General features: G+C 40.3%; 1 protein-coding gene across 4 annotated transcripts in view; it reads right to left on the bottom strand.

The window, feature by feature from the left end:
- NSUN6 (NOP2/Sun RNA methyltransferase 6) overlaps positions 1–23,361 on the bottom strand; it is a 106,167-nt gene extending 82,806 nt beyond the window's left edge. For all 4 annotated transcript variants that reach the window (XM_068986891.1, XM_068986890.1, XM_068986892.1 and 1 more), the window contains exons 1-4: positions 22,998–23,361; positions 19,905–20,060; positions 14,524–14,603; positions 262–371 (exon numbers count right to left, since the gene is read on the bottom strand). In XM_068986891.1, the coding sequence (XP_068842992.1) occupies positions 262–371; positions 14,524–14,603; positions 19,905–20,060; positions 22,998–23,072 (421 nt within the window). In that variant the 5' untranslated portion in view covers positions 23,073–23,361. The remainder of the gene's footprint in view (positions 1–261; positions 372–14,523; positions 14,604–19,904; positions 20,061–22,997) is intronic.
- Positions 23,362–24,545: the final 1,184 nt, after the last annotated feature.

Genomic DNA, 24,545 nt, shown 5'->3' on the forward strand with positions numbered 1-24,545 from the left:
CAGTCATGATCCTCTAACATCATTACAAATGTCCTCAAAGGGAATAAAAGAAATGGGCAGAAAATCCACATCAGACGCCTGATTCATTAGTCCTTTTCAGATACATACCTCAGTGGGCTATACTAAATGCACAACTTGGCAAAGATCTTTGTTAAAGCAAATTTGAAATGTATCTGAGTGAGGATTTAATGAATTTTCAATTTGATGATACACATAAATGTTAGCAGCTGTTTTACAGAGAAATCTAAACGTTATACTCACATTTTGAGGCTGATACGATTCCAGGGACAAAGACATGGGCTCCTCGTAACACAGCATTGCCACACTGGGCTCCAACAATGACTTCACAAGGCTGTTGTTTTATATTCTTCCTAGAGAAGAGGAGTGAAAGTGTGAAGAGTGATGCACCTCCAACGTCAACCAACCTTTCCAGGGTATCAAAGTAACCCTAAATAAATAACCTCTTTAGTCTTCATTATTCCAAATGAACAAATGAGAAAAAGTTGGAAGAAAGATAAATACACAAGAAATAATTTCTTAAAAACTACAAAGGCCTTCCCTGGTGGTCCAGTGGTTGAGAATCCACCTGCCAACACAGGGAGCATGGGTTCAATCCCTGATCCGGGAAGATTCCACACGCCGTGGGACAACTTAAGCCCTTGTGCCACAACTACCAAACCCACATGTCCTAGAGCCCATGCTCTGCAACAAGAGAAGCCACCACAATGGGAAGCACACACACAACCAGAGAGGAGCCCCTGCTGGCCGCAACCAGAGAAAGCCCACAGGCAGCAGCGAAGGAGCCCCTGCTGGCCGCAACCAGAGAAAGCCCACAGGCAGCACCAAAGACACGGCGCAGCCAAAAATTAATAAATAAAGTCTGGGTTTTTTTTTTATTACAAAGAGGATGGGCACTTGAGAAGAAAATCTTGGTGCAAGGTAGTAAGTGGCATCAAAAATTGCTTCATCAAATACAACTGATGAATACAAGAAAGAAGCCGACTTACAGATACGGGGAACAAACTAGTAGGGACAGGGAGATGGGGGGGCAAGACACGAGTCGGGGATTAAGAGGTATGCACTGTTACGTTCAAAATAACCCACAAGAGTCTATGATACAGGGAATATAGCCAATATTCTTTTCTATACTGAAGTACAGTTGATTTACAATGCTGAGTAAGCTTCAAGTATATAGCAAAGTGATTCATATATATGTGTATATATATATGAATATATATTCATATATATGTGTGTATACATACATATATATATACACACACATACACACACACTCTTTTCCATATTCTTTTCCCTTATAGGTTATTACTATATATTGAATATAGTTCCCTATGCTATACAACAGAACCTTGTTGCTTATCTATTTCAAATATAGTAATGTCTGCTCAATCCATATTGCTAATTTATCCCACATCCTCACCTGTCCCCTTTGGTAACTACAAATTTATTTTTTATGTCTGAGTCTACTTCCCTTCTGTAAATAAATCCATCTGTATCTTTTTTTTCTGGATTCCATGTACAAGTGGTTTCACGTGGTACTCATCTTTCTCTGACTGACTTCACTTAGTATGATCATCTCTAGGTCCATCCATGTTGCTGCAAATGGTATTACTTCACTCTTTTTTATGGTATAGCCAATATTTTATAACTATAAATGGAGCATAACCTTTAAAAATTGTGAATCACTATACTGCATACCTATAATTTATATCAACTATACCTCAATTAAAAAAAAAAATCTAAGGCAGGACTAAGGTCATAGGAAATGACACACAGGGTAGAACAGGCCAAGGCAGCCCTTGGGTCCCAGCCTGGTGTCTGTTATCAACAGCTCTGATGCCTACTGTGTTAGAAGGGACATGATCAAGCGTTTATACTCTAATCCAATGAACCTCTACGTAGATTAAAACCACAACCCCAAAGGAAAAAAAAATGCTTCATCATTTAACAAGCAGTGCTGTTTCATAATAGCATTAGGAGAGAAGAGCAATAACGTTTGTCTTCAAAGACTAAAACAGACAACATGTGAGAAATGCAAAAACATTTCTGAAGTGGTAGACTGGCACACAGTAAATTATTAATGCTTTAAACAAGACAAAGATAAGTTCTTTCCTCCTCTGCTATCCAACTTTCTTCAGTGTTCTCCAGTTTCTCACCTCCCATCCATCCCTTGAAACTGAAGCCTGGTATCACTTCTAACACTCAGAGCAGACTTTCTCAAAGGTCAGGGGTACCTATGTGATGAGCCCCAAATAAACATCTCAAGTACTGCACCTCTGATGGGGTTCCCTGGTTGGCAACACGTCATATGTATGGTCCTAACTCCTTGCAGTTTTAAGTGCATTTTAAGTGAATTCAAGGAATTAAGTGTATTTTCTTGTCAAGATCTCCAACTGATCATATCTCAGTAAGCTTCTCAGATTTATCCTCCTCCTTCCAGGTCCCACACTCACTGCTCACTCTCCAGCTACTTCTGGACGAGGTTCATTTCTCCAGGTTCTCAAACATGCCATCATCTCTTCTCGCTTTGTATCCCAAACCTTGGCAATCTCATGGTTCCGGTGACCACTTACAAAGATAACCTATATATTCTTTATTTTACTGAAGTATAGTTGTTTATAATGTTGTGTTAATCTCTGCTGTACCACAATGTGAACCAGCTATTCTTTTTCATATTCTTTTCCATTATAGTTTATCACTGGATATTGACTATACCTCCCTGTGCTATTCAGCTGGACCTTACTGTGAACCCACATATTCTAACGATCAGTCTTTCTAGACTGATTATCTGCAGACAGCTGTGCACAGATGTTCTACAGCTATTTCACACTCATGATTCCCTGATCCACTCCTCAAATCCTTGGGAACAGCCCAAGCTTCCTCCTCCTGTGTTTCCAGTCAAAATGACGTTATCTACCTGAGCAGCCAGAACACAAATCCTGGCATCATCTTTAATCACCTCCTAAAACTTCTAACTCAACATTCACTGAGTTACCAAACAATACCACCTCTAATTCTCTGACACGTCTCCCAGGCCCTTCCACCCCCAACATCAGACTTACATCATCTGATCACCGGATATCGTTTCATCCAGTGATCCAACTTCTGTGTTTTATCCTTGGTTGCTTTCAGACCCTCCTGATGTCTCTGGTGTTCTTCAGTTTCATTCTGAGGCACCTAGTCATGTATTTATCTTTACTTTTGCCTTCAGATACTCTATTTCTTAAATCTGACTTTCATCAATTCTGGAAAATTCTTCATTATATTTTTGAATACTGTCTCTCCCACATTATTTCTCATCTCTACATCTGGGATTCATTAGGAACACGCAGTACCTTTTCATTCTTGTTCTCATGACTCAGTTTCGTATTTCCTATTGCTTTAGACCTCCTTTACCTGCTGTATTCTAGGTGATGGGCCATAAGCCATCTTCTAGTTCATTAATTCTCTCATCTGTTGAGTCTAGAGTTTAACTCACTGAATGACTTTTTAATTTTAATGAAATTTTAATGTCTAGAAATTCTTTTTCAATTCTTTTTTTCCCTCTTAGGGTCTTTTATGTTTTAGATTCTCCCTTTTGCTTTTAATCGTTTTCAAGGAGACTAATTTTATAGTGCCTACCAATTAGCTCTCTTTGCTACATTCTGGGCTTCCCAGGTGAACAGCTGGTAAAGAATCCACCTGCCAATGCAAATGCAAGAGATGTGGGTTCAATCCCTGGAGTAGGAAATGGCAACCCACTCCAGTATCCCTGCATGGAAAATTCCATGGACAGAGGAGCGTGGTGGGGGCTACAGTCCATGAAGTTGCAGAGAGTCAGACATGATTGAGTACACACTGGCTGGCTTCAGTTCTGGGGGAATCTAATCCCTCAATCTGTTGTATATGCTGGTTCTCACTCATGGTAGTTTGATTCCTAGTGTAGCTTCTAACTATAAGAAAGAAGCATGGCCTGGGCTGACAGGTGCCAGTCTGCAGTGCTTTTGCCAAGCACCTCAAGAACTGGCTTAGGGTCCAATTCTTACGTCAATTTCCCAAACCACAGGTGTCAAGACCACATGGGCAGTATGAATTTGAACTCCAAATCCTTACAGGTATGGAACTGCTGTTGTGCATCTCATAGGTTTTTTCCCCCCAACCCAGGCTCCATGGCAAGAGAGCTACAACTCCTAATTACTGCCCTGCACTGACTTTTGGATGGTTCTCACCTCTTAGCACTAACAGCCTGTTGTTAAAACCAACGCCCCTAAGTTCAGGGGACCAAGCACCTTCTCCCTCAAACCCTTCAACCCTTAATCTTAGCTCACGCACTTACTGCTCAATTTTCAGGTACCCTTCATTCTAACCCCTGAGTATCTCACTAAGGTTCTTAATCATTCTGTTGTCCATGTTATGACCTATTTTTTGTTCAGTGTTCCTAGGCCTACGTAGCAGAAACAATCTCCAGTTATCTAGTTCACCATACTGCTGGAGATAAAAGACTAAAATAGCTCCCTAACTCGGCTCCAGGCTTGCAATTCATCTTTTGAAAAAAGTGTTTTCAGGCTTTTTTGGCTGCAATCCAATGTGAGAAATGCACTTGAATGGCATCCCAGTACACGTGTGCCTATCCACACTTACATTTATAGCAAATGTTTCACGAAACACCTTCCCATGTACACTCCAGGATATTATATAATAAAATCCCTATTCCTTAAAAAAAAAAAAAAGAAACTATAAACAACCAGTTAAACTGATTTCACAACTTACTAATAAGTCAACGTCTACATGTAGTTTGGGGAAAAAAAAGCTTTATGCTGCTACCAGTATTATATTTCTAAAATCCTGACTGTAATAAAAGTTATTTGGCTCCTATATTCCATGTGAAAAAATAAAACATTTCTTAGTTTCAAAAAATAACCCTTCAAAAAGACACATGTACCCCAATGTTCACTGTAGCGCTATTTACAACAGCCGGGGCATGAAAACAACTTAAATGTCCATCAACAGAGGAATGAATAAAGATGTGGCACAAATATAAATAAAATGATTACTCAGCCATAAAACAGAATGAGACTGGGGCATCTGTAGAGATGTAGATGGACTAGAGACTGTCGTACAGAGTGAAGTCAGTCAAAAAGAGAAAAACAAATGTTGTATATGAACACACAGATGTAGAATCTAGAAAAATGGTACAGATGATCTTATTGGCAATACATATCATACATATGTATGATATGTACATAGATGTGGCTGGTTCACTCTCCTGCACAACAGAAACTACTAATAGCACAGCATTGTAAAGCTATACTCCAATAAAAATTAATCAAAATTAAAATGAATCCTCCACATTTCACTCTAGCTCTTCTAACTTCAACATCTTTCACCAACCTCTCTGAAAACTGATAGATTCCCTGTCACTTTTGTCACAAACCACCATGTATTCTCATACCTCTGCACCTCTGCATGTACTCTCTATCTTGTGAACCCTTGCCTACTTTATTTCATCCATCTCCTTACTCACCTACAAGGCTCAACTGAAACACCATGTCTTTGGAGAAAATCTTTACCTACTTCTTTGCATTCAGCTCTTCCTCTTCTCTGCTTGGATGGTACTTAATTCATATCCCTCCCCAGGAATCTACTGCAGTTTGACTTGTACCGATATTCACCTGCTTTTAGACTAAACTATGTTTCACCCATCTGTATATCTTGGGTCCTCACACACAGTTCAGTTCAGTTGCGCAGTCGTGTCCAACTCTTTGCGACCCCATGAACCACAGCACACCAGGCCTCCCTGTCCATCACCAACTCCCAGAGTCTACCCAAACCCATGTCCACTGAGTCGGTGATGCCATGCAACCATCTCATCCTCTGTCATCCCCTTCTCCTCCTGCCCTCAATCTTCAAAAAATATTTTGTGAAATGGAACTCTGTAATGTTAATCAGAAAGTTTTTATGACAATACCATTTCATTGAAAGGAGAGAATGGGAGACTATAGGGAAGAGCATTGACATAGTGGGCCAGGGACTTTCCTGGTGCTCCAGTAGTTAAGAATCCACTCGAGTTCAATCCCTGGTTAGGGAACTAAGATCCGACATGTTGCAGGGCAACTAAGCCCACATGCCTCAATTAGAGACCCACCACATCCAAAAATAAAAACAAACAAAAAACCACCTTTCTTTGGAAGGCCTGGTGATGAGGCTGATCCTTGGCTAGCAAACTGGAACTCAGAATCAGAGGATTTCCCACTCTTAACTGATTCAGTTCAGTTCAGTTCATTTGCTCAGTCATGTCCGACATTTTGCAACCCCATGGACTGCAGCACGCCAGGCCTCCCTGTCCGTCACCAAGGGCAGCTCAATGTGCCTACATTATCTGTAACAATTTGTAAACCAATAATATGGTTTATGGTGGACACTGACTTCCCTTCTGGGAGGATAGAATTTGTGTACCTACCAGGCACGAGCTGCCCACACAACCAGCCCTAAATGAAAACCCTGGATGCCTGTCTCTAAGGAGCTTTCCTGGATGGTGACATCTCACACATGCATGGTCATCCTTGTTGCTGGGGGAGTTAACTGCACACTGCATGACTCCACTGGAAAAAGACTCTGCAGTTTACAAATGGTTTTCCCTAGACTTCATCCCAGGCAGCTTTTATTTTGTTGATTTTGCTTCAGATTCTTTCACTGTAATAAACTATGGTCACAAGTACGACTACATGTGGAATCCTCTGAGTCCTCCAAGAGAATCACTGAGCTGGGGAGTGGTCTTCGGGAATCTTTCAACACAAGTAGTAACTGTATAAAAACATAAGATCGTATATATATGCAAGTGTCAAGGTGCAAGTCAGCACTGCTGAAGTTTTAGTGAGGAAATATAAAAGTCAATGTAGGGTCATAAAAAAAATACTAAAAGCTTGATTTTCATTAAAATATTTTTAAACAAAAGAGTGAAGCAATAGCATTAAAGAAAGGTGATGTTCCAAGAATACAGTAATAAAGACTGGAGAAAAATAGTAAGAAGGTGCTTAGAATAAGAGAAAACTAATTAAAACAGCTAAAAATGAGGTGCCTATGAATTAAAGACCCACTAAACAGAGCCTCGAGATTATGAGAATGCATATAAAAAATACACTTACCTATTTGGCATGTATTTAACTGCATATATTAGCAACCCTTCAGTAAAAGGAAGATAATATAATTTTGAGATATCACACAATCATGATATCTCATTTGCACACATATTATCTGATATCTTATAACCCTGCATCAGAGGTAAGGAGCAGCAGCTGTGCTTTGCTGGAGCAGCCGTGAAGAGAGACCCCACGTCCAAAGTAAGAGAAACCCAAGTAAGATGGTAGGTGCTGAGAGAGGGCATCAGAGGGCAGACAGATGGAAACCACAATCACAGACAACTAGCCAATCTGATCACACGGACCACAGCCTTGTCTAACTCAGTGAAACTAAGCCATGCCAACAGCCGGGTCATGGTGGAAAGGTCTGACAGAATATGGTCCACTGGAGAAGGGAATGGCAAACCACTTCAGTATTCTTGCCTTGAGAACCTCATGAACAGTATGAAAAGGCAAAAACATAAGACATTGAAAGATGAACTCCCCAGGTTGGTAGGTGCCCAATATGCTACTAGAGATCAGTGGAGAAATAACTCCAGAAAGAATGAAGGGATGGAGCCAAAGCAAAAACAACACCCAGTTGTGAATGGGACTGGTGATGGAAGCAGGGTTCGATGCTGTAAAGAGCAATATTGCATAGGAATGTGGAATGTTAGGTCCATGAATCAAGGCAAATTGGAAGTGGTCAAACAGGAGATGACAAGAGTAAACATCAACATTCTAAGAATCAGTGAACTAAGATGGACTGGAATGGGTGAATTTAACTCAGATGACCATTATATCTACTACTGTGGGCAGGAATCCCTTAGAAGAAACGGAGTAGCCATCATAGTCAACAAAAGAGTCCGAAGCACAGTACTTGGGTGCAATCTCAAAAACGACAGAATGATCTCTGTTTCCAAGGCAAACCATTCAATATTAAGGTAATCCAAGTCTATGCCCCAACCAGTAACAATGAAGAAGGTGAACAGTTCTATGAAGACCTAAAAGACTCCTAGTTAACACCCAAAAATGATGTCCTTTTCATTATAGGGGACTGGAAGGCAAAAGGAGGAAGTCAAGAAACACCTGGAGTAACTGGCAAATTTGGCCTTGGAGTACAGAATGAGCAGGGCAAAGGCTAACAGAGTTGTGCCAAGAGAACACACTGGTCATAGCAAACACCCTCTTCCAACAACACAAGAGAAGACTAAACATGGACATCACCAGATGGCCAACACCGAAATCAGACTGATCATATTCTTTGCGGCCAAAGACGGAAAAGCTCTACACAGTCAGCAAAAAAAGACCGGGAGCTGACTGTGGCTCGGATCATGAACTCCTATTGCCAAATTCAGACTGAAATTGAAGAATGTGGGGAAAACCACTAGACCATTAAGGTATGACCTAAATCAAATCCCTTATGACTACACAGTGGAAGTGAGAAATAGATTTAAGGGACTAGATCTGATAGAGTGCCTGATGAACTATGGACAGAGGTTCGTGACATTGTTCAGGAGACAGGGATCAAGACCATCTCCAAGAAAAAGAAATCCAAAAAAGCAAAATGGCTGTCTGAGGAGCCCTTACAAATAGCTATAAAAAAAAAGGGAAGCGAAAAGGAAAGGAGAAAAGGAAAGATATACCCCTTTGAATGCAGAGTTGCAAAGAATAGCAAGGAGAGATAAGAAAGCCTTCCCCAGGGATCAATGCATAGAAATAGAGGAAAACAACAGAATGGGAAAGACTAGAGCTCTCTTCAAGAAAATTAGAGATACCAAGGGAACATTTCATGCAAAGATGGGCTCAATAAAGGACAGAAATGGCCTGGACCTAACAGAAGCAGAAGATATTAAGAAGAGGTGTCAAGAATACACAGAAGAACTGTACAAAAAAGGTCTTCACGACCCAGATAATCACAACAGTGTGATCGCACACCTAGAGCCAGACATCCTGGGATGTAAAGTCAAGTGGGCCTTAGGAAGCATCACTACAAACAAAGCTAGTGGAGGTGATGGAATTCCAGTTGAGCTATTTCAAATCCTGAAAGATGACGCAAATTTGGAATATGCCAGCAAGTTTGGAAAACTCAGCAGTGGCCACAGGACTGGAAAAGGTCAGTTTTCATTCCAATCCCAAAGAAAGGCAATGCAAAAGAATGCTCAAACTACCGCACAATTGCACTCATCTCACACGCTAGTAAATTAATGCTCAAAATTCTCCAAGCCAGGCTTCAGCAATACGTGAACCGTGAACTTCCTGATGTTCAAGCTGGTTTTAGAAAAGGCAGAGGAACCAGAGATCAAATTGCCAACATCCGCTGGATCATGGAAAAAGCAAGAGAGTTCCAGAAAAACATCTATTTCTCCTTTATTGACTATGCCAAAGCCTTTGAGTGTGTGGGTCACAAGAAACTGTGGAAAATTCTGAAAGAGATGGGAATACCAGACCACCTGACCTGCCTCTTGAGACACCTGTATGCAGGTCTGAAAGCAACAATTAGAACAGGACATGGAACAACAGACTGATTCCTAATAGGAAAAGGAGTATGTCAAGGCTGTATATTGTCACCCTGCTTATTTAACTTCTATGCAGAGTACATCATGAGAAACGCTGGGCTGGAGGAAGCACAAGCTGGAATCAAGATTGCCGGGAGAAATATCAATAACCTCAGATATGTAGATGGCACCACCCTTATGGCAGAAAGTAAAGAAGAACTAAAGAGCCTGTTGATGAAAGTGAAAGAGGAGAGTGAAAAAGTTGGCTTAAAGTTCAACATTCAGAAAACTAAGATCATGGCATCTGGTCCCATCACTTCATGGCAAACAGATGGGGAAACAGTGGCTGACTTTATTTTTCTGGGCTCCAAACTCACTGCAGATGGTGACTTCAGCCATGAAATTAAAAGACATTTACTCCTTGGAAGAAAAGTTATGACCAACCTAGACAGCATATTCAAAAGCAGAGACATTACTTTGCCAACAAAGGTCCATGTAGTCAAGGCTATGGTTTTCCAGTGGTCATGTATGGATGTGAGAGTTGGACTGTGAAGAAAGCTGAGCGCCAAAGAATTGATGCTTTTGAACTGTGGTATTGGAGAAGACTCTTGAGAGTCCCTTGGACTGCAAGGAAATCCAACCAGTCCATCCTAAAGGAGATCAGTCCTGTGTGTTCATTGGAAACACTGATGTTGAAGCTGAAACTCCAATACTTTGGCCACTTGATGCGAAGAGCTGACTCACTTGAAAAGACCCTGATGCTGGGAAAGATTGAGGGCAGAAGGAGAAGGGGACGACAGAGGATGAGATGGTTGGATGGCATCACCGACTTGATGGACATGGGTTTGGGTGGACTCCAGGAGTTGGTGATGGACAGGGAGGCCTGGCGTGCTATGGTTCATGGGGTCGCAGAGAGTTGGACACAACTGAGCAACTGAACTGAACTGAATCTGGTATCTCATTTGCATAATATAATTTTGATATCACATGATCATGATATCTCATTTGCATAATATAATTTTGATATCACATGATCATGATATCTCATTTGCATGTCAACCAAATGTTTCTTTCCAGCAGGATTGCTATTTGTATTGAACCAGCAATCTTTGAGCAATTACTTGAATATTCCATTGTATTCACCCTATTATTTCATACATACAAACAGTAATTGAAAACCAAAGTGCTAATGCTAGTGGCAAGGCAACTATAAGAAATGGAAATGGAACGGCTGGAAGAGAAGGGCAAACTCAATCTCATTTGTATCTCAAGATATTTCTGGTACTGAATTATATTTAATTATTAGGGAAAGTTAACTTTCTCACCTGCTAGAAATAGATTTTTATCAAAAAGGAAAGAATACCAACAGACAATATACAGAGACTCTTAAAAATTACAAATTGAATATTGGCCTAAAAAATTCTATTGATTTAAATGCAGTCTTTAAAAAATGATGGTTGTAGTACGGTGTTTAAAACACTCTTGTATGGATGCAGAAAACAAACTTATGGCTACCGCAGGAGAGGGATAAATCAGGAGAGTGGGACCGTCCTATATACATTATTATAAGTTAAAGAGATAACTATTACTAATAAGGACCTACTCTGTAGCACAGGGAACTCTACCCAATACTCTGTAACCACCTAAATGGGAAAAGAATCCAAAAAAAAGAGTGACTATATGTGTATGTATAACTGATTCATTTTCCAGTACAGCAGAAACTAACACAACATTGTAAATCAACTATACAACAATAAACATTTTAAAAAGATACTCTTATACGGGGGGATAAATTAGGAGTTTGGGATTAACATACACACACTAATACATATAATATAGATAATCAACAAGGACCTGTTGTATAGCACAGGGAACTAAACCAAATATTTTGTAAAAACCTTTAAGAGAAAAGAATCTGAAAAGGAATATATAATTAAAGCACTCTGCTGTACACCTGAAACTAACATCACACCATAAGTCAACTATATTTCAATTAAAAAAATGAAAAATACTTTGAAGCAAGAGAAGACTGGCTTTCAATTTTCTCTCTTAAGTTTTTCAATAAAGTTGACATTGATACCATCAACTTCAGCAGTACCACCTTACTTTAATCTAATTACCATTGGTAAAACCTTCCTAACATTAAAATATATTTGATCAAGACTTTCCTGGCAGTCCAGTGCTTAGGACTTCGCCTTCCATTGCAGGGTGTGCAAGTCTGATCCCTGGTTGGAAAGCTAAGATCCCACATGCCTTGGGGCTGAAAAATCAAAACATAAAAAAAAAAAAAATAGAAGTAATACTGAAATAAATTTTAAAACTTAAAAAAATTATTAAATATATACATATATTTGCTAAGTAAATTAAATATCATGTTAAATAAAATGAAGGAATCTGAATTTTATGTTGAGATTTACTTTTTGAATTGTTTTCTCTCTTTAAATTGTTTAACCTATATTTTGATTTCCTAAATCATTGTGAAATGTTGAGCTTCTAGTAAAAAAGATTTGTCAACGAGTAAAAGTACACATATATTCCTTTTTCTAAAGCCCACATAAATGGGGGAAGAAAAATTTGAAAGAAAATTCAATTTTCAAGAAATCTAAGCAGGAGCTAAGTGAGATGGCTGGATGGCATCACCGACTCAATGGACGTGAGTTTGAGTGAACTCCAGGAGATGGTAATGGACAGGGAGGCCTGGCATGCTGCGATTCATGGGGTTGCAAAATGTCGGACACAACTGAGCGACTGAACTGAACTGAAGATGCAAGTGATGAAAAGTAATTAGCTGACACAGTGAAATCTGGATCAAATCCAATTCCTCAATAGGATATGACTGTTTCTGAAAAGGAAAGGCTCTTGGATACCCAAACAATTATTCATTACTCAGCACCAAAGGGTCAGGCAGAAAGAAGGAAGGTCTGGGTATGTCATGTCAGTCCCATTCCTTACGGATAAAGCCAAAAGAGGAATTGGACTGGTAGAAGTGGTTTGTGCAAGTTTTAGGGCAGCTATAAGAAGTTCTTCATTTTCCATAGTGGAAAGTCAAAAGATACCTAATAAAGCTGGTGATGAGTTTAAAAGACAAAATAGAGCTGACATGCTCCTTTCAGAAATGAAAGGTAGGTGTATGAATCCACAATCCTAAAAGATTTCTCAGTGCTTTCCTGTTAACTCACTGTCGGTGTTACACAGTTCACTAATGTTTTAATGAGTAGCTTACTCACTACAAAGAATAGGACGAAAGGATTATTATGAAGCCAGTAAGAAGAATGAAACAGAGTTGCATAGATTATGGAAAACTATGGGCATCGTGGAATGATGTCCAGTGTATTCTAAAATGAATCTCAGATCTCAGAAGACCTGTGACTGATCAAGTATAGTAACTAGTTGGTTTTAAACTAAATAGGAATGAGAGAAATCAGAACAGTGGTTTCCTAGTATGGAGGGCAGAATGCAGAGAATTTTCTGGTGATGGAAATGGTGTATATCTTGATGGGGGTGAGTCCTGACTATATAGTTGTATGAATTTAGCAAAACTCGGCACACTTAAGTAAGACTCCTCCATTCACTAATGCGATGTTCCTCTTAACAAAAATATACAATAAGGAGTTTATAGACTCAATTTTAACTGCAAAAGTAATATGTGTTTACAGTAAAAAAAATAAATAAACCAGAAATGTTACAATTAGAGCCTCTTCTTACCTAGTTTCTCCCAACCTCCTCAGAGTTAAGCACTCAGAATTTATCCCTGTTAATAGTTGGGTATATTATACCCTCCAGAATTTTTTCTGTGTATAAATAAATATACATAAATCTTTAGTATTTAATTGCAAAAAAAAATGTGGTTATCCTACACAGAGCATCATACTTTACGTGTTTAAGTAATTGTAAATATCATCATTTATTTGTACATATAATTCTCCCACATTAAAGGCTGTATTTGACCACTAAATTATCAATACTTAAAAGCTTTAACAAAATGATTTTTATGTTTATTACTACTCTTAGGGGTATTAAAAAATTTTTTTATCACAATTAGGGATTTAAAAATGCTCTTTGGGAACAGAATTCCCATTATAATATGAAAGCCTTTTTTTTTTTTTCCTTTTTTAAATACATGCCTTCCAAACACAGTAAATCTTCTATTTAGCTGTGCTTAGTTGCTCAGTCGTGTCTAGCTCTTTGCAACCCCATGGACTGTAGCCCACCAGGCTTCTATGTCCATAGAGATTCTCCAGGCAAGAATACTGGAGTGGGTTGCCATTCCCTTCTCCAGGGGATCTTCCCAACCCAGGGATCAAACCCAGGTCTCCCACATTGCAGGCCGATTCTTCACTGTCTGAGCCACCAGGGAAGCCCAAGAATACTGGAGTAGGTAGCCTATTCCTTCCCCAGGGGATCTTCTCAACCCAGGGATGGAACTGGGGTCTACTGCATTGCAGGAGGATTCTTTACCAGCTGAGCTACGATGGTAGCCCGTTCTACTCAGAGAATACAGTAATTTAACATCACTGTGAATTAATAAAATTTTACAAATATATCAATTATGAAAATAGGAAACACTGTTGCCTTGTATTTCTGTTGTAGCTCCAAAAAAGTTTTAATTTAGCAGTGGAATCTCTTAAGATATACAAGTAAACAAATGTCTTAGGGAATGAAAAAAAATCAATCACCACTAAATGGAACTAATATGCATTCCTCTCAAGATAGCTGAGTCTATTCCCAGTGTTCTTTTGTAGTATTTTCCACGACAGACAATGTAGTCAACGTTTATCAAGTTTGTGAATTCCTATCTAAATAAAGTTGCTAACAGAGAAACTTAGTTCTATCACCAAACAGCAAAAAAAAGAACCTGTGACAAATTTTTATTTATAAGAATACAATTTGAAAATGAAATAGTTACAAACCTAGGTCCAATAACAGGAATAAGTAAGACATCCTGAAGGTCTGGATGCTGAAGAATAGGAAAACTTAATCCATTTAACTGCTGTTGAAAATAAACACAGAGGATTACAAAGCAATCAACACACTGGGTAAATTTCAAATTACAGAGCTTTTTAGTGTCATTACCTAACAGAGCATAAAGTTTGATTTAGGATTATTTTCATTTTTTTCCATGGGATACTCCAAAAAAAAATCAAAGACTTCAAAACAACATTTTCTCTATAATTTGATTCTCAAGTCTCTTGACTTCTTTACAAGTAAAAAGCTCAATTTTGTTTAGTGTGACTTTGTAAACACAAACCATGTTAACCTTAAGTGACCTACTTTGAAAACACATATCCAATATAGAGTTGCATGAATAGGACATTAAAGACTGAAATTTTTAAATGCTGTGTGTTATATATTATCAACACTGAATGCCATGTCAGTTTTTTGTTTGCCTGTTTGTTTTTGGTAGCACCGTGGTATATGAGATTTTAGTTCCCCTACCAGGGATTGAACCCGTGCCCCCCACAGTGGAAGTGCAGAGTCTCAACCACTGGACCACTAGGGAAGTCCTGCCACGTCAGTTTTGATGATGCTTCCTGGCAAAGGCTGAGGATATTCAGTATCCTCCACCATACTTGGCCTTCAGACTAGAAACAGGTGCAGGGCCAGCAGCATAGGTGCCAAGGCTAACTCCCAGTCTCATGGGTATGAAGAAGGAAATGGCAACCCATGCCAGTACTCTTGCCTGGAGAATCCCAGGGACAGAGGAGCCTGGTGGGCTGCTGTCCATAGGGTCGCACAGAGTTGGACACAACTAAAGTGACTTAGCATGCATGCGTGGGAGAAGAAAATGGCAACCCACTCCAGTATTCTTGCCTGGAGAATCCCAGGGACAGAGGAACCTGGTGGGCTGCCGTCTACAGGGTCAAAGAGTCAGACATGACTGAAGCGACTTAGCAGCAGCAGCAGCAGCAGTCTCATGGGAGCCAACTGCGCTGGCAGCTTGAAACTGACCAGAGTGGGAGCATTTACACCACAAAAAACAGCAAACACTACAAACCAGCATTATTTTTCCTAGAAAGGGGGTTGTTTGGTATGTACCAGCACACCATGGCTGCAGACAGAAGACAACCGGGCACTCCGCGTGAACAAGGGGAATGGAGAGCAAGGACTCTGTCTATCAGAGGGCCACACACACATACTGGAAAACAAGTCTCTGCTGTGTATGCTACTGATTACATCTTCACATACTGTACCAAAGCCGTAACAATAATAGATACTTGTGCTGCACTGTGGTATCAATACACTAGCTATCGAAAGCCCCCAATCAACCTATTTCTAAGCTGAAAAGGAAAGAGAACAAAAATTCTTCGGATTTTGGAAATCAGACTATATTTCTACCAAGTCAACAGCTCTTCTGAGTTCTGCTTCCTCTGACCAAAGGGAATTTTGAACTAACCATACCCAACAGCATAGTAAGACATCTTGAGGGTGGACTCCTCATTCAAACAAACCTCTCTGTTTTTTCCCCTCTCTTCCTCATGTTCTCTCATTGTCTGATACCCTAGCAGGAGTCCCCAGCCTCTGGGATGATCTGAGGTGGAGCTGATGAAATAATAATAGAAACAAAGTGCATAATAAATGTAATGCACTTGAATCATTCCAAAACCATCCCCCTCTCTTGGTCCATGGGAAAACTGTCTTCAACCGGGAGAATGGAAAAACCAGACCCTGGTGCCAAAAAGGTTGGGGACCGCTGCCTTACAGTATCTAGACTACGATCCTTCCAAGGAGAAGACAATGAATTCTGTCATTTGTTTTTGTTTTGCTTCAGAAGCATTACACTCTCTCCACACTACAGAGATATTCTACACAGAGATCAACCTGCTAGGGCCAAGATTTTCCTTCTTCCCTTTTCTATCAGATATTAAAACAACACAGAAATAAAACTTTCATAAAACCACGTGTGCCTAACTTTCATAAAAGTATCACACACTTTTTTAACCAAACATACCACGGGCTTCTTCTGTTTGTTTCTACCCTGTGCCCTTTTTAAAACAGCCTTATTGAGGTTTACTTTACATACCATAAAATATATCCATATGGAATGCAAAATTCAATGATTTTTATTTTTTTTAGTAAATTTACAGAACTGTGCAACCCTCACTAGAATTCAGTTTTAGGTCCTATCCATCACCACACAAAGATTCTTCACACCTATCTGCAGTCAATCCCTGTTCCAGCCACAACCCCCAGCAACCACTAACCTACCTCTTTCTCTAGAAGCTGCCTTTTCTGGACATTTCATACAAATAGGATCACATACTACAGAGGGTCTTGTGCCTGGCTTCTTGCACTCACTGTGGTGTTTTTGAGGTTCACCCACATGGTAGCATGTATTAGTTCACCACTTTCATTGCTGAGTTCCGTTTCATGGTGTGAACTCAACCACATTTTGTTTTTCTATTCACCAGTCAATGAACATTTGGACAGTCTCCCCCTTTTGGTTATTACAAACAATGCTGTTAATAATATTCATGTCCAAGTCTCTGCACGGACATGTTTCCACTTCTCTTGGATAGATATAGGAGTGGAATTGCTGGGTTGTACAGTAAGTTTATGTTTAGCTTTTTAAGAGACCACAAACTTTTCCAAAGATGCCAGACCACTTGAATTTCCCACCAGTGGAGACAGGTTCCAGCTTCTCCACATCCTCGCTAGTCAAATGAAATTTTAGAAGATGAAATTTCAATATGTGACCCAGAGAAATCTGGAGACAAAGCACCTGCTTGTATACCATTCAGGATATGCCTTCGGGATACATGTGAGCTTTGGGACATGGAAAATGAACATTTGTGATCTAAAACCTCCTTTGAGTCCCCTTTCCTGGTAGCAAGAAGCAAGACTCAAAACACCAGGTTCTTACTTACTGCCCACAGCCCCACTTTCTCAGTCTCATCTCAACCTTTACAGAAGGGGACTCAAAGCCCAGAATGATTTCATCTGCCTTGTTTTAGACACAACACCTAAGATTTCTTTCTATAAGACTGGGATCCTAGGTTATCTAAGCTCTAGGACTAATTTTCTAGAAAAGAAAACCACCTGGATCTGCCTGAGTTTTGCACAGAACAGCTTCCTTTATTCAAGCTGAAAATCTATACACATGGCTATATAAAAGTAATACTCTCAGCTGCTTAGAAAACTGTTCACACTGTATGCCTCATACAGTCAATAAAATTATCACTCATTGAAATTCACAATAACCTTTCTCCAAGTTTTACATAATTATTATACTAAGTTCTGGTCTCATACAGACAGAAACTGTGGCTAATTCTTCTTACATCATGGTCATCTCCTCACAACTTGAAGTTTATAGAACTGTTCCTAAAGACAGTATGATAAACATTTCACTGATGTGGTGATATTAAAAACAAAAAAACAAACGAATCAAACCACAAGGTCCTAATGTATAGCACAGGGAACTATATTCAACATCCTGTGATAAACTGTAACAAAAGGATGTGAAAAAGATTATGCATGTGTGTGTATATATATATAACTGAGTCACTTTGCTGCACAGCACAGACAACACTGAAAATCAACTATACTTCAATAAAATAAAAAGAATCAGTACCAGTGAAGATGCTCTGAAAATTTCGGAACGTTCTATCCAGAGTAAACTGACAACACAGCCTATGATATACAAATGGGAGTCTTTTAACTATGCTTATCTCTTTCCTTCTCATTTAGGTACTTAGGGAGAAATAGGCCTGCTGACACCCATCTGTGGTTATTTGTTAGAAGAGACGTAATAACAACTGCAAAATGGAATAACTAGAACTATCCTGCATCAGGCACCTTGTTTTCCTCCATCTTACATTTCCTGGGGGGCAAACCTCAGTGCACGGTGTATGAAACACGAAATGCACAGCTTTGGGGTTTTCTTTCTGGTATTTTTTTAAAAAATAATTTTCAAAGGTTATTTTTCACTTACACTTACTGTTAAATATTAATTATACTCTGTGTTATACCGTACATCCTTGAGTGTATCTTACACCAAACACCTAACTTACCTCTCCCACCCCTACAGAGCTGGCCTCCGCTGGTGACCACTAGTTTGTTCTCTCTGTGACTCTGTTTCTTTTCTGTTATATGCACTGATTTGTTGTATTTTTTCGGACTCCACACATAAGTGATATCATGTAGCATTTGTCTTTCTCTGACTTATTGCACTTACAAAACATACAGATTTTGAAAGCAATTAAGACAATATAAACAAGAAAATTCTAATATTATCTTTCTATTTGAAACTTTAACAATTGGGGTTAGAACAGACCTCTTATGCATTTTACAATCCATTGTCACTTAGAGAACATGAGTATTATATGAAAACTATTTTATTAGCTGAACCAAAAAAATCTGCATCATCTTATTTTTAAATACATTCTTTATGCTATTTAATTTCCTTTTATTAAATTATATTTAATTAGCAAAGAAACTATCATTTGCAGAGATATGGATGGACCTAGAGACCATCACACAGAGTGAAATAAGTCAGAAGCAGGAAAATACCATGTAATTACGCATAAATGTGGAATCCAGAAAAATGGTACAGATGAAACTATTTGCAAACCAGAAACAGAGACACAGAGGTAGAGAACCAATGTATGGACACCAAGGGGGAAAGTGGGAGGAGCTGGGAGGCCGGGATAGACATATATACATTACTGATATGATGTATAAAACAGACAGCGAGTGAGAACCTACTGCACAGCACAAGGAACTCTACCCAGTGCTCTTTGATGACCCAAACAGGCAGGAAACCCAAGGAAGAGGGGATATATGCATACGCATGGCAGATTCATTTCGCCGTACAGAAAAAACAAACACAACACTGTAAAGCAACTGTACCCCAATAAAAATAAATTATATTAAGTTATTATATTAAAATTAAAAATACAATCCTACAGGTAATCAGCAGGCACCTCCTGACCTCTGGGCGCTCTTCAGCTGTATGATCTGCCCTCGTGATCATTATAAGCTGCTTACGACAACAGCACAAACTTTTTGGGTTAGAACAGACCTCTTAAGCATTTTAAGGATGAAGATGACGAAACAACTGAGGCCCGGAGGGGCTGAGTAACCTATCCAGTTATACTAAATAAATTCAGAATCAGAAGTATTATGTTCAAGTTCTAGCATTAGCATGCACTATATAACCTTAAACAACATTCGTGATCTTCAATTTCCTTATTTGTAAACTTGTGACAGTATATCGTCCACATGATGTTAGAAGCAACATGGCATAAGCTGGAGAAATCTCCTTCTGTACATAATGACAAAAATTTGCACCAACCTTCTGAAGCTCATCAAATAATAGATTTTTCACATGCTGTACTGAGGCTAGATGTGTATTTACTCTGACCGTGGTGAATGATGGAGGATGAGACAAGTTATGTAACAGCGTTTCAAACCTCCTTTCTGCTTCTTGTTTACCTAAAGCAGACAGAATCTGAAAAGAAAAGAACAAGTTACTGTTTCAATTTCATAATACAAACTAAAAACATTAAGATATATGCATATACATTTGTGCCAACTGATGAAACATCATTCCACAATCATGCTCCATTTCACTTTTCTGTTTACACGTTGATAACACTAAGGTTATGGTGATTTTTCACAGGGTTATGCTAATAAACACCTAATGAAACACCTGATGAAAAGGGATTAGAAAATCACTACCTCAACTTCAAACCATTATTAACATTCTGAACATATCTGTTACATTTATTCACACAAATTCAGGATTTCATTCTACTTATTTACAAAAATATTAACTGCTACATTACTTCTGTAGAACTAGTTCCCTGCTAACCTCATACCCTAGAGCAAATTGGCAGTAACCTTTTAAAACACCAGTACTTGAAGAAAACGTAACACCTGATACTGTCACCCAACAATCTCCCACAACATCTGTTTTTTTAATACGGTAATACTACATGTTAGGCTTCCCAGGTGGCGTAGTGGTAAAGAATCTGCCTCCCAATGCAACAGACACAGGAGATGCAGGTTTGATCCCTGGGTTGGGAAGATCCCCTGCAGAAGGAAATGGTAACCCACTCCAGTATTCTTGCCTGGAGAATCCCATGGACAGAGGAGCCTGGCGGGCTACAGTCCATGGGGTCACAAAATGTCAATACATGACTGAGCAAACATGCACATTATTATTAAAAGTAACAAGCAGATACTGTCCAAAAAAAACCCAGCAAGATACCTGTCAGAAATAAGAGTTATGAAGACTCAAATGACCAAGTTTCCTTGTAAATAATTGAAGCCTTCAAGACATGTATTTCACCTTTTGTCATCTTTGACCATCCCCTGCCTCACAGAATCTTCATAAACCACTTGCCAGCCTAATAATCCACTAGCCTGGAAATATTAGCACTTTCTCAGTGTTTATGTTTTTCTAACCGAATATTTTACTACTTTCGATACTTTTTACATAGGGATAGTTTTTCTTTTTGTAAAATCCTGTTGCTGCTGCTGCTGCTAAGTCACTTCAGTCGTGTCTGACTCTGTGCGACCCCATAGACGGCAGCCCACCAGGCTCCCCCGTCCCTCGGATTCTCCAGGCAAGAACACTGGAGTAGGTTGCCATTTCCTTCTCCAATGCATGAAAGTGAAAAGTGAAAGGGAAGTCGCTCAGTCGTGTCTGACTCTTCGCAACCCCATGGACCGCAGCCTACCAGGCTCCTCCGTCCATGGGACCCTCCAGGCAAGAGTACTGGAGTGGGGTGCCATCGCCTTCTCGGAAAATCCTGTTAGTATGTTTGAAAAAGAACTGGTGTCAAAGACATTTGAATCTTTTATAAAACAATGTTAATCATTTCAAAAATTCTGGGGAAGAAAACTGCCTCTATTTCTCTTAACACCGTCCCTAAAGTTCTTTGAAATCAAGAAGCTATTTCCTCAGGGACTTCACTGGTGGTCCAATAGGTAAGAGTTTGAGCTCCCAATGCGGGGGGCCTGGTTTCAATACCTAGTCTGGAAATTGGATTCCACATACTGCAACTAAAGACCCAAATGCTGCAGCTGAGACCCAAAGCAGCCAAAAAAATTAATAAAATATTTAGGGAAAAAGGAGAATATTTTATCTTTCCATACTGTGATGCTCTTTAACATAATCTTTGGGAATAAAAACACAGAAATCTAAACCTAGAAGTCATGGCTTCACTAACATCTTTGAAAATGATTAACATTTGTGCGGCTTTACTTTGAATACAACACCAAAGATTCGGAAAATACAAAGTTGCCTACAACCAGGATGGTAAGGCAGAGAGCACGAGCCTGACAATCAATCAACATTTACTGAGGACTTCTGTGCTCAAGGCTGCCAGCAGCGCACAGAAGGAACACTTGTTGAGGACCTACAATGCCAGGTGCTCACCCTACGACTAATACCTTAACCCTGAAAATTTAGTGCTGTTAAATGTCCTCCAACTTCACAGATGATGAAAGCAAGTTTCAGACATGTAAAAACGCACTGAGATGCAAACCAGGGGGTTTGGGGTTCCAAATCGATTCCTTTTCCCACTGTACTAACACCTGAGTTCTTTCCCTTCAGATTTCAACATTAGGACCATGACAACAATGTAGATTCAGGAACATAACTCTTTGGACCCTCAGCTCTCTCACCTGTAAAAATGGAGATGAAATATCTACCAAAAAAAGATCGCTAAGATTAAGATGTGGAGTTTCCCAGGTGGCTCAGTGGTAAAGAATCCACCTGCCAACGCAAAGAGATGCAGAAGATGTGGGTTCAACCCCTGGGTTGGGAAGATCCTCTGGAGGAGGAAACAGCAATCCATTTCAGTATTTTTGCCTGGAGAATCCTATGGACAGAGGAGACCGGTGGGCTGCAGTCAATGAGGTCCCAAAGAGTTGGACACGACTGAGCACAGACACAAGATTAAGAAGTTCAAGGTCTGCAAACCACCTAGCACAACCAGTGGCATTTAACAAGCACTCGCTGAATGACAGCATACCTTCCACCTGAGTACGGAGCAGGCGCCGTAAGAACACATGTGTTTCTTCCCTACAGGACGTATAATTCTCAGAGGACACGGATCTTTGCTTGCTCACCCCTGTAACCCCTTCAGTGCCCGACACCTGTCGCCAGGCACACAACAGCTTTTTCCCTCCTTTCTCCTTTTCCCATTAGGAAATGTTAAAACACACACACACACTCCACACATCTCTTAGCTCAGAAAGGATTCATTACATACCTGCAGAAAGACATGAGCATATTATATTAATGCATTGGGAAGAGCTAGTAATAAGAAACAACAGCTATAAACATTTAATTGCCTTTTAGGTTTTTTTTTCCTATCCCTCGTGTGTAAATACTTGAATGTCTGCAAACAGCATCTAATATATTTATCTGACCTACCTCCTTATTCATAAAGCCCGCTTTAAGATAGTTTTCAACTTCAAGTCTCAAAGATATTTTAGGGAAAACAGACATTTTCCTACTGCTTGAGTTCTCCTCCTCTAGGAGAAATGACAGAAAACGGTGATTTTTCTCTGTCCAAGTTGCAATGAACGTCTGGGCAATGAACACCACCCACGACGTGCCAGGACCGTCCGATGCCAAAGAAAAGAGAGAGGCTCACGCCCAGTTAAAATAAGAAACGCGGAGGAACTTCCACGCCTTCTAAAGCTGGACCGGCTTGGAGCGGCTTCACCTCCACCGAACCTGTCCCGGGACTTCTTCAGCGACGCTCACGGACACCACTGAGAGGCAATGCCACTCACGTGGCGGGGGTGAGGGGGGAATCGTGAAGAGTGAATCCGCTGTCAACTGCACAGAAATGTGCAAAACCACGCTGGCATCAATTTCGAAACGCGCAACCCAGATTGCTCTGCAGAGAGCGGGTTCCGGAATGCGTCAGTTCCGGCGACGTGGCCCGCCCCCCCTTCCCCCGCCCACCAATCCGCAGCCGTGAATGGCCGCTACGTCACGCCTCCAGAGTGTCCCAGCTCCACCCGCGATGCATCCAGTTGTTGCTGGCCTGGGCTGCCATCCCTTAAGAGGTTGGAGGAGGGGCTGCCTCCGGCCCGCAAACTGGTGGAGCGCTGTGTAAACCTGGCAGGAGAGAGCTGGGTGCCAATTGGGAAAGGTTGAGTCGTACTGACCTGAATAAAAAAGGCCGGGGGTGGTGGGGTGGGGTTGGGGGGCGGGGGGGCGGGGGGGCGGCATGCAGGTTCACCTGGGTTGAATCCAGGGTGGTAAGATTCCCTGGAGAAGGAAATGGCAACCGCTCCAGTATTCTTGCCTGGAGAATTCCATGGACCGAGGAGCCTGGTGGGGTACGGTCCATGGAGTCCCAAAGAGTCGGACACGACTGAGCGCCTAACACTTTCACTTTTTCAATCAGTTCACGGCTAGCTAAAGGAGTACGTCAAGGCTGTTTATTGTCACCCTGCTTATTTAACTTCTATGCAGAGTACATCATGAGAAACGCTGGGCTGGAGGAAGCACAAGCTGGAATCAAGATTGCCGGGAGAAATATTAATAACCTCAGATATGTAGATGACACCACCCTTATGGCAGAAAGTGAAGAAGAACTAAAGAGCCTCTTGATGAAAGTGAAAGAGGAGAGTGAAAAAGTTGGCTTCAAGCTCAACATTCAGAAAACGAAGATCATGGCATCTGGTCCCATCACTTCATGGCAAATAGATGGGGAAACAGTGGCTGACTTTATTTTTCTGGGCTCCAAAATCACTGCAGATGGTGATTGCAGCCATGAAATTAAAAGATGCTTACTCCTTGGAAGGAAAGTTATGACCAACCTAGACAGCATATTGAAAACCAGAGACATTACTTTGTCAACAAAGGTCCGTCTAGTCAAGGCTATGGGTTTTCCAGTGGTCATGTATGGATGTGAGAGTTGGACTATAAAGAAAGCTGAGCGCCAAAGAATTGATGCTTTTGAAC

Source organism: Capricornis sumatraensis, chromosome 15, assembly GCF_032405125.1.
Source record: "Capricornis sumatraensis isolate serow.1 chromosome 15, serow.2, whole genome shotgun sequence".
In the NCBI taxonomy this organism is placed as follows: Eukaryota; Metazoa; Chordata; class Mammalia; order Artiodactyla; family Bovidae; genus Capricornis; species Capricornis sumatraensis.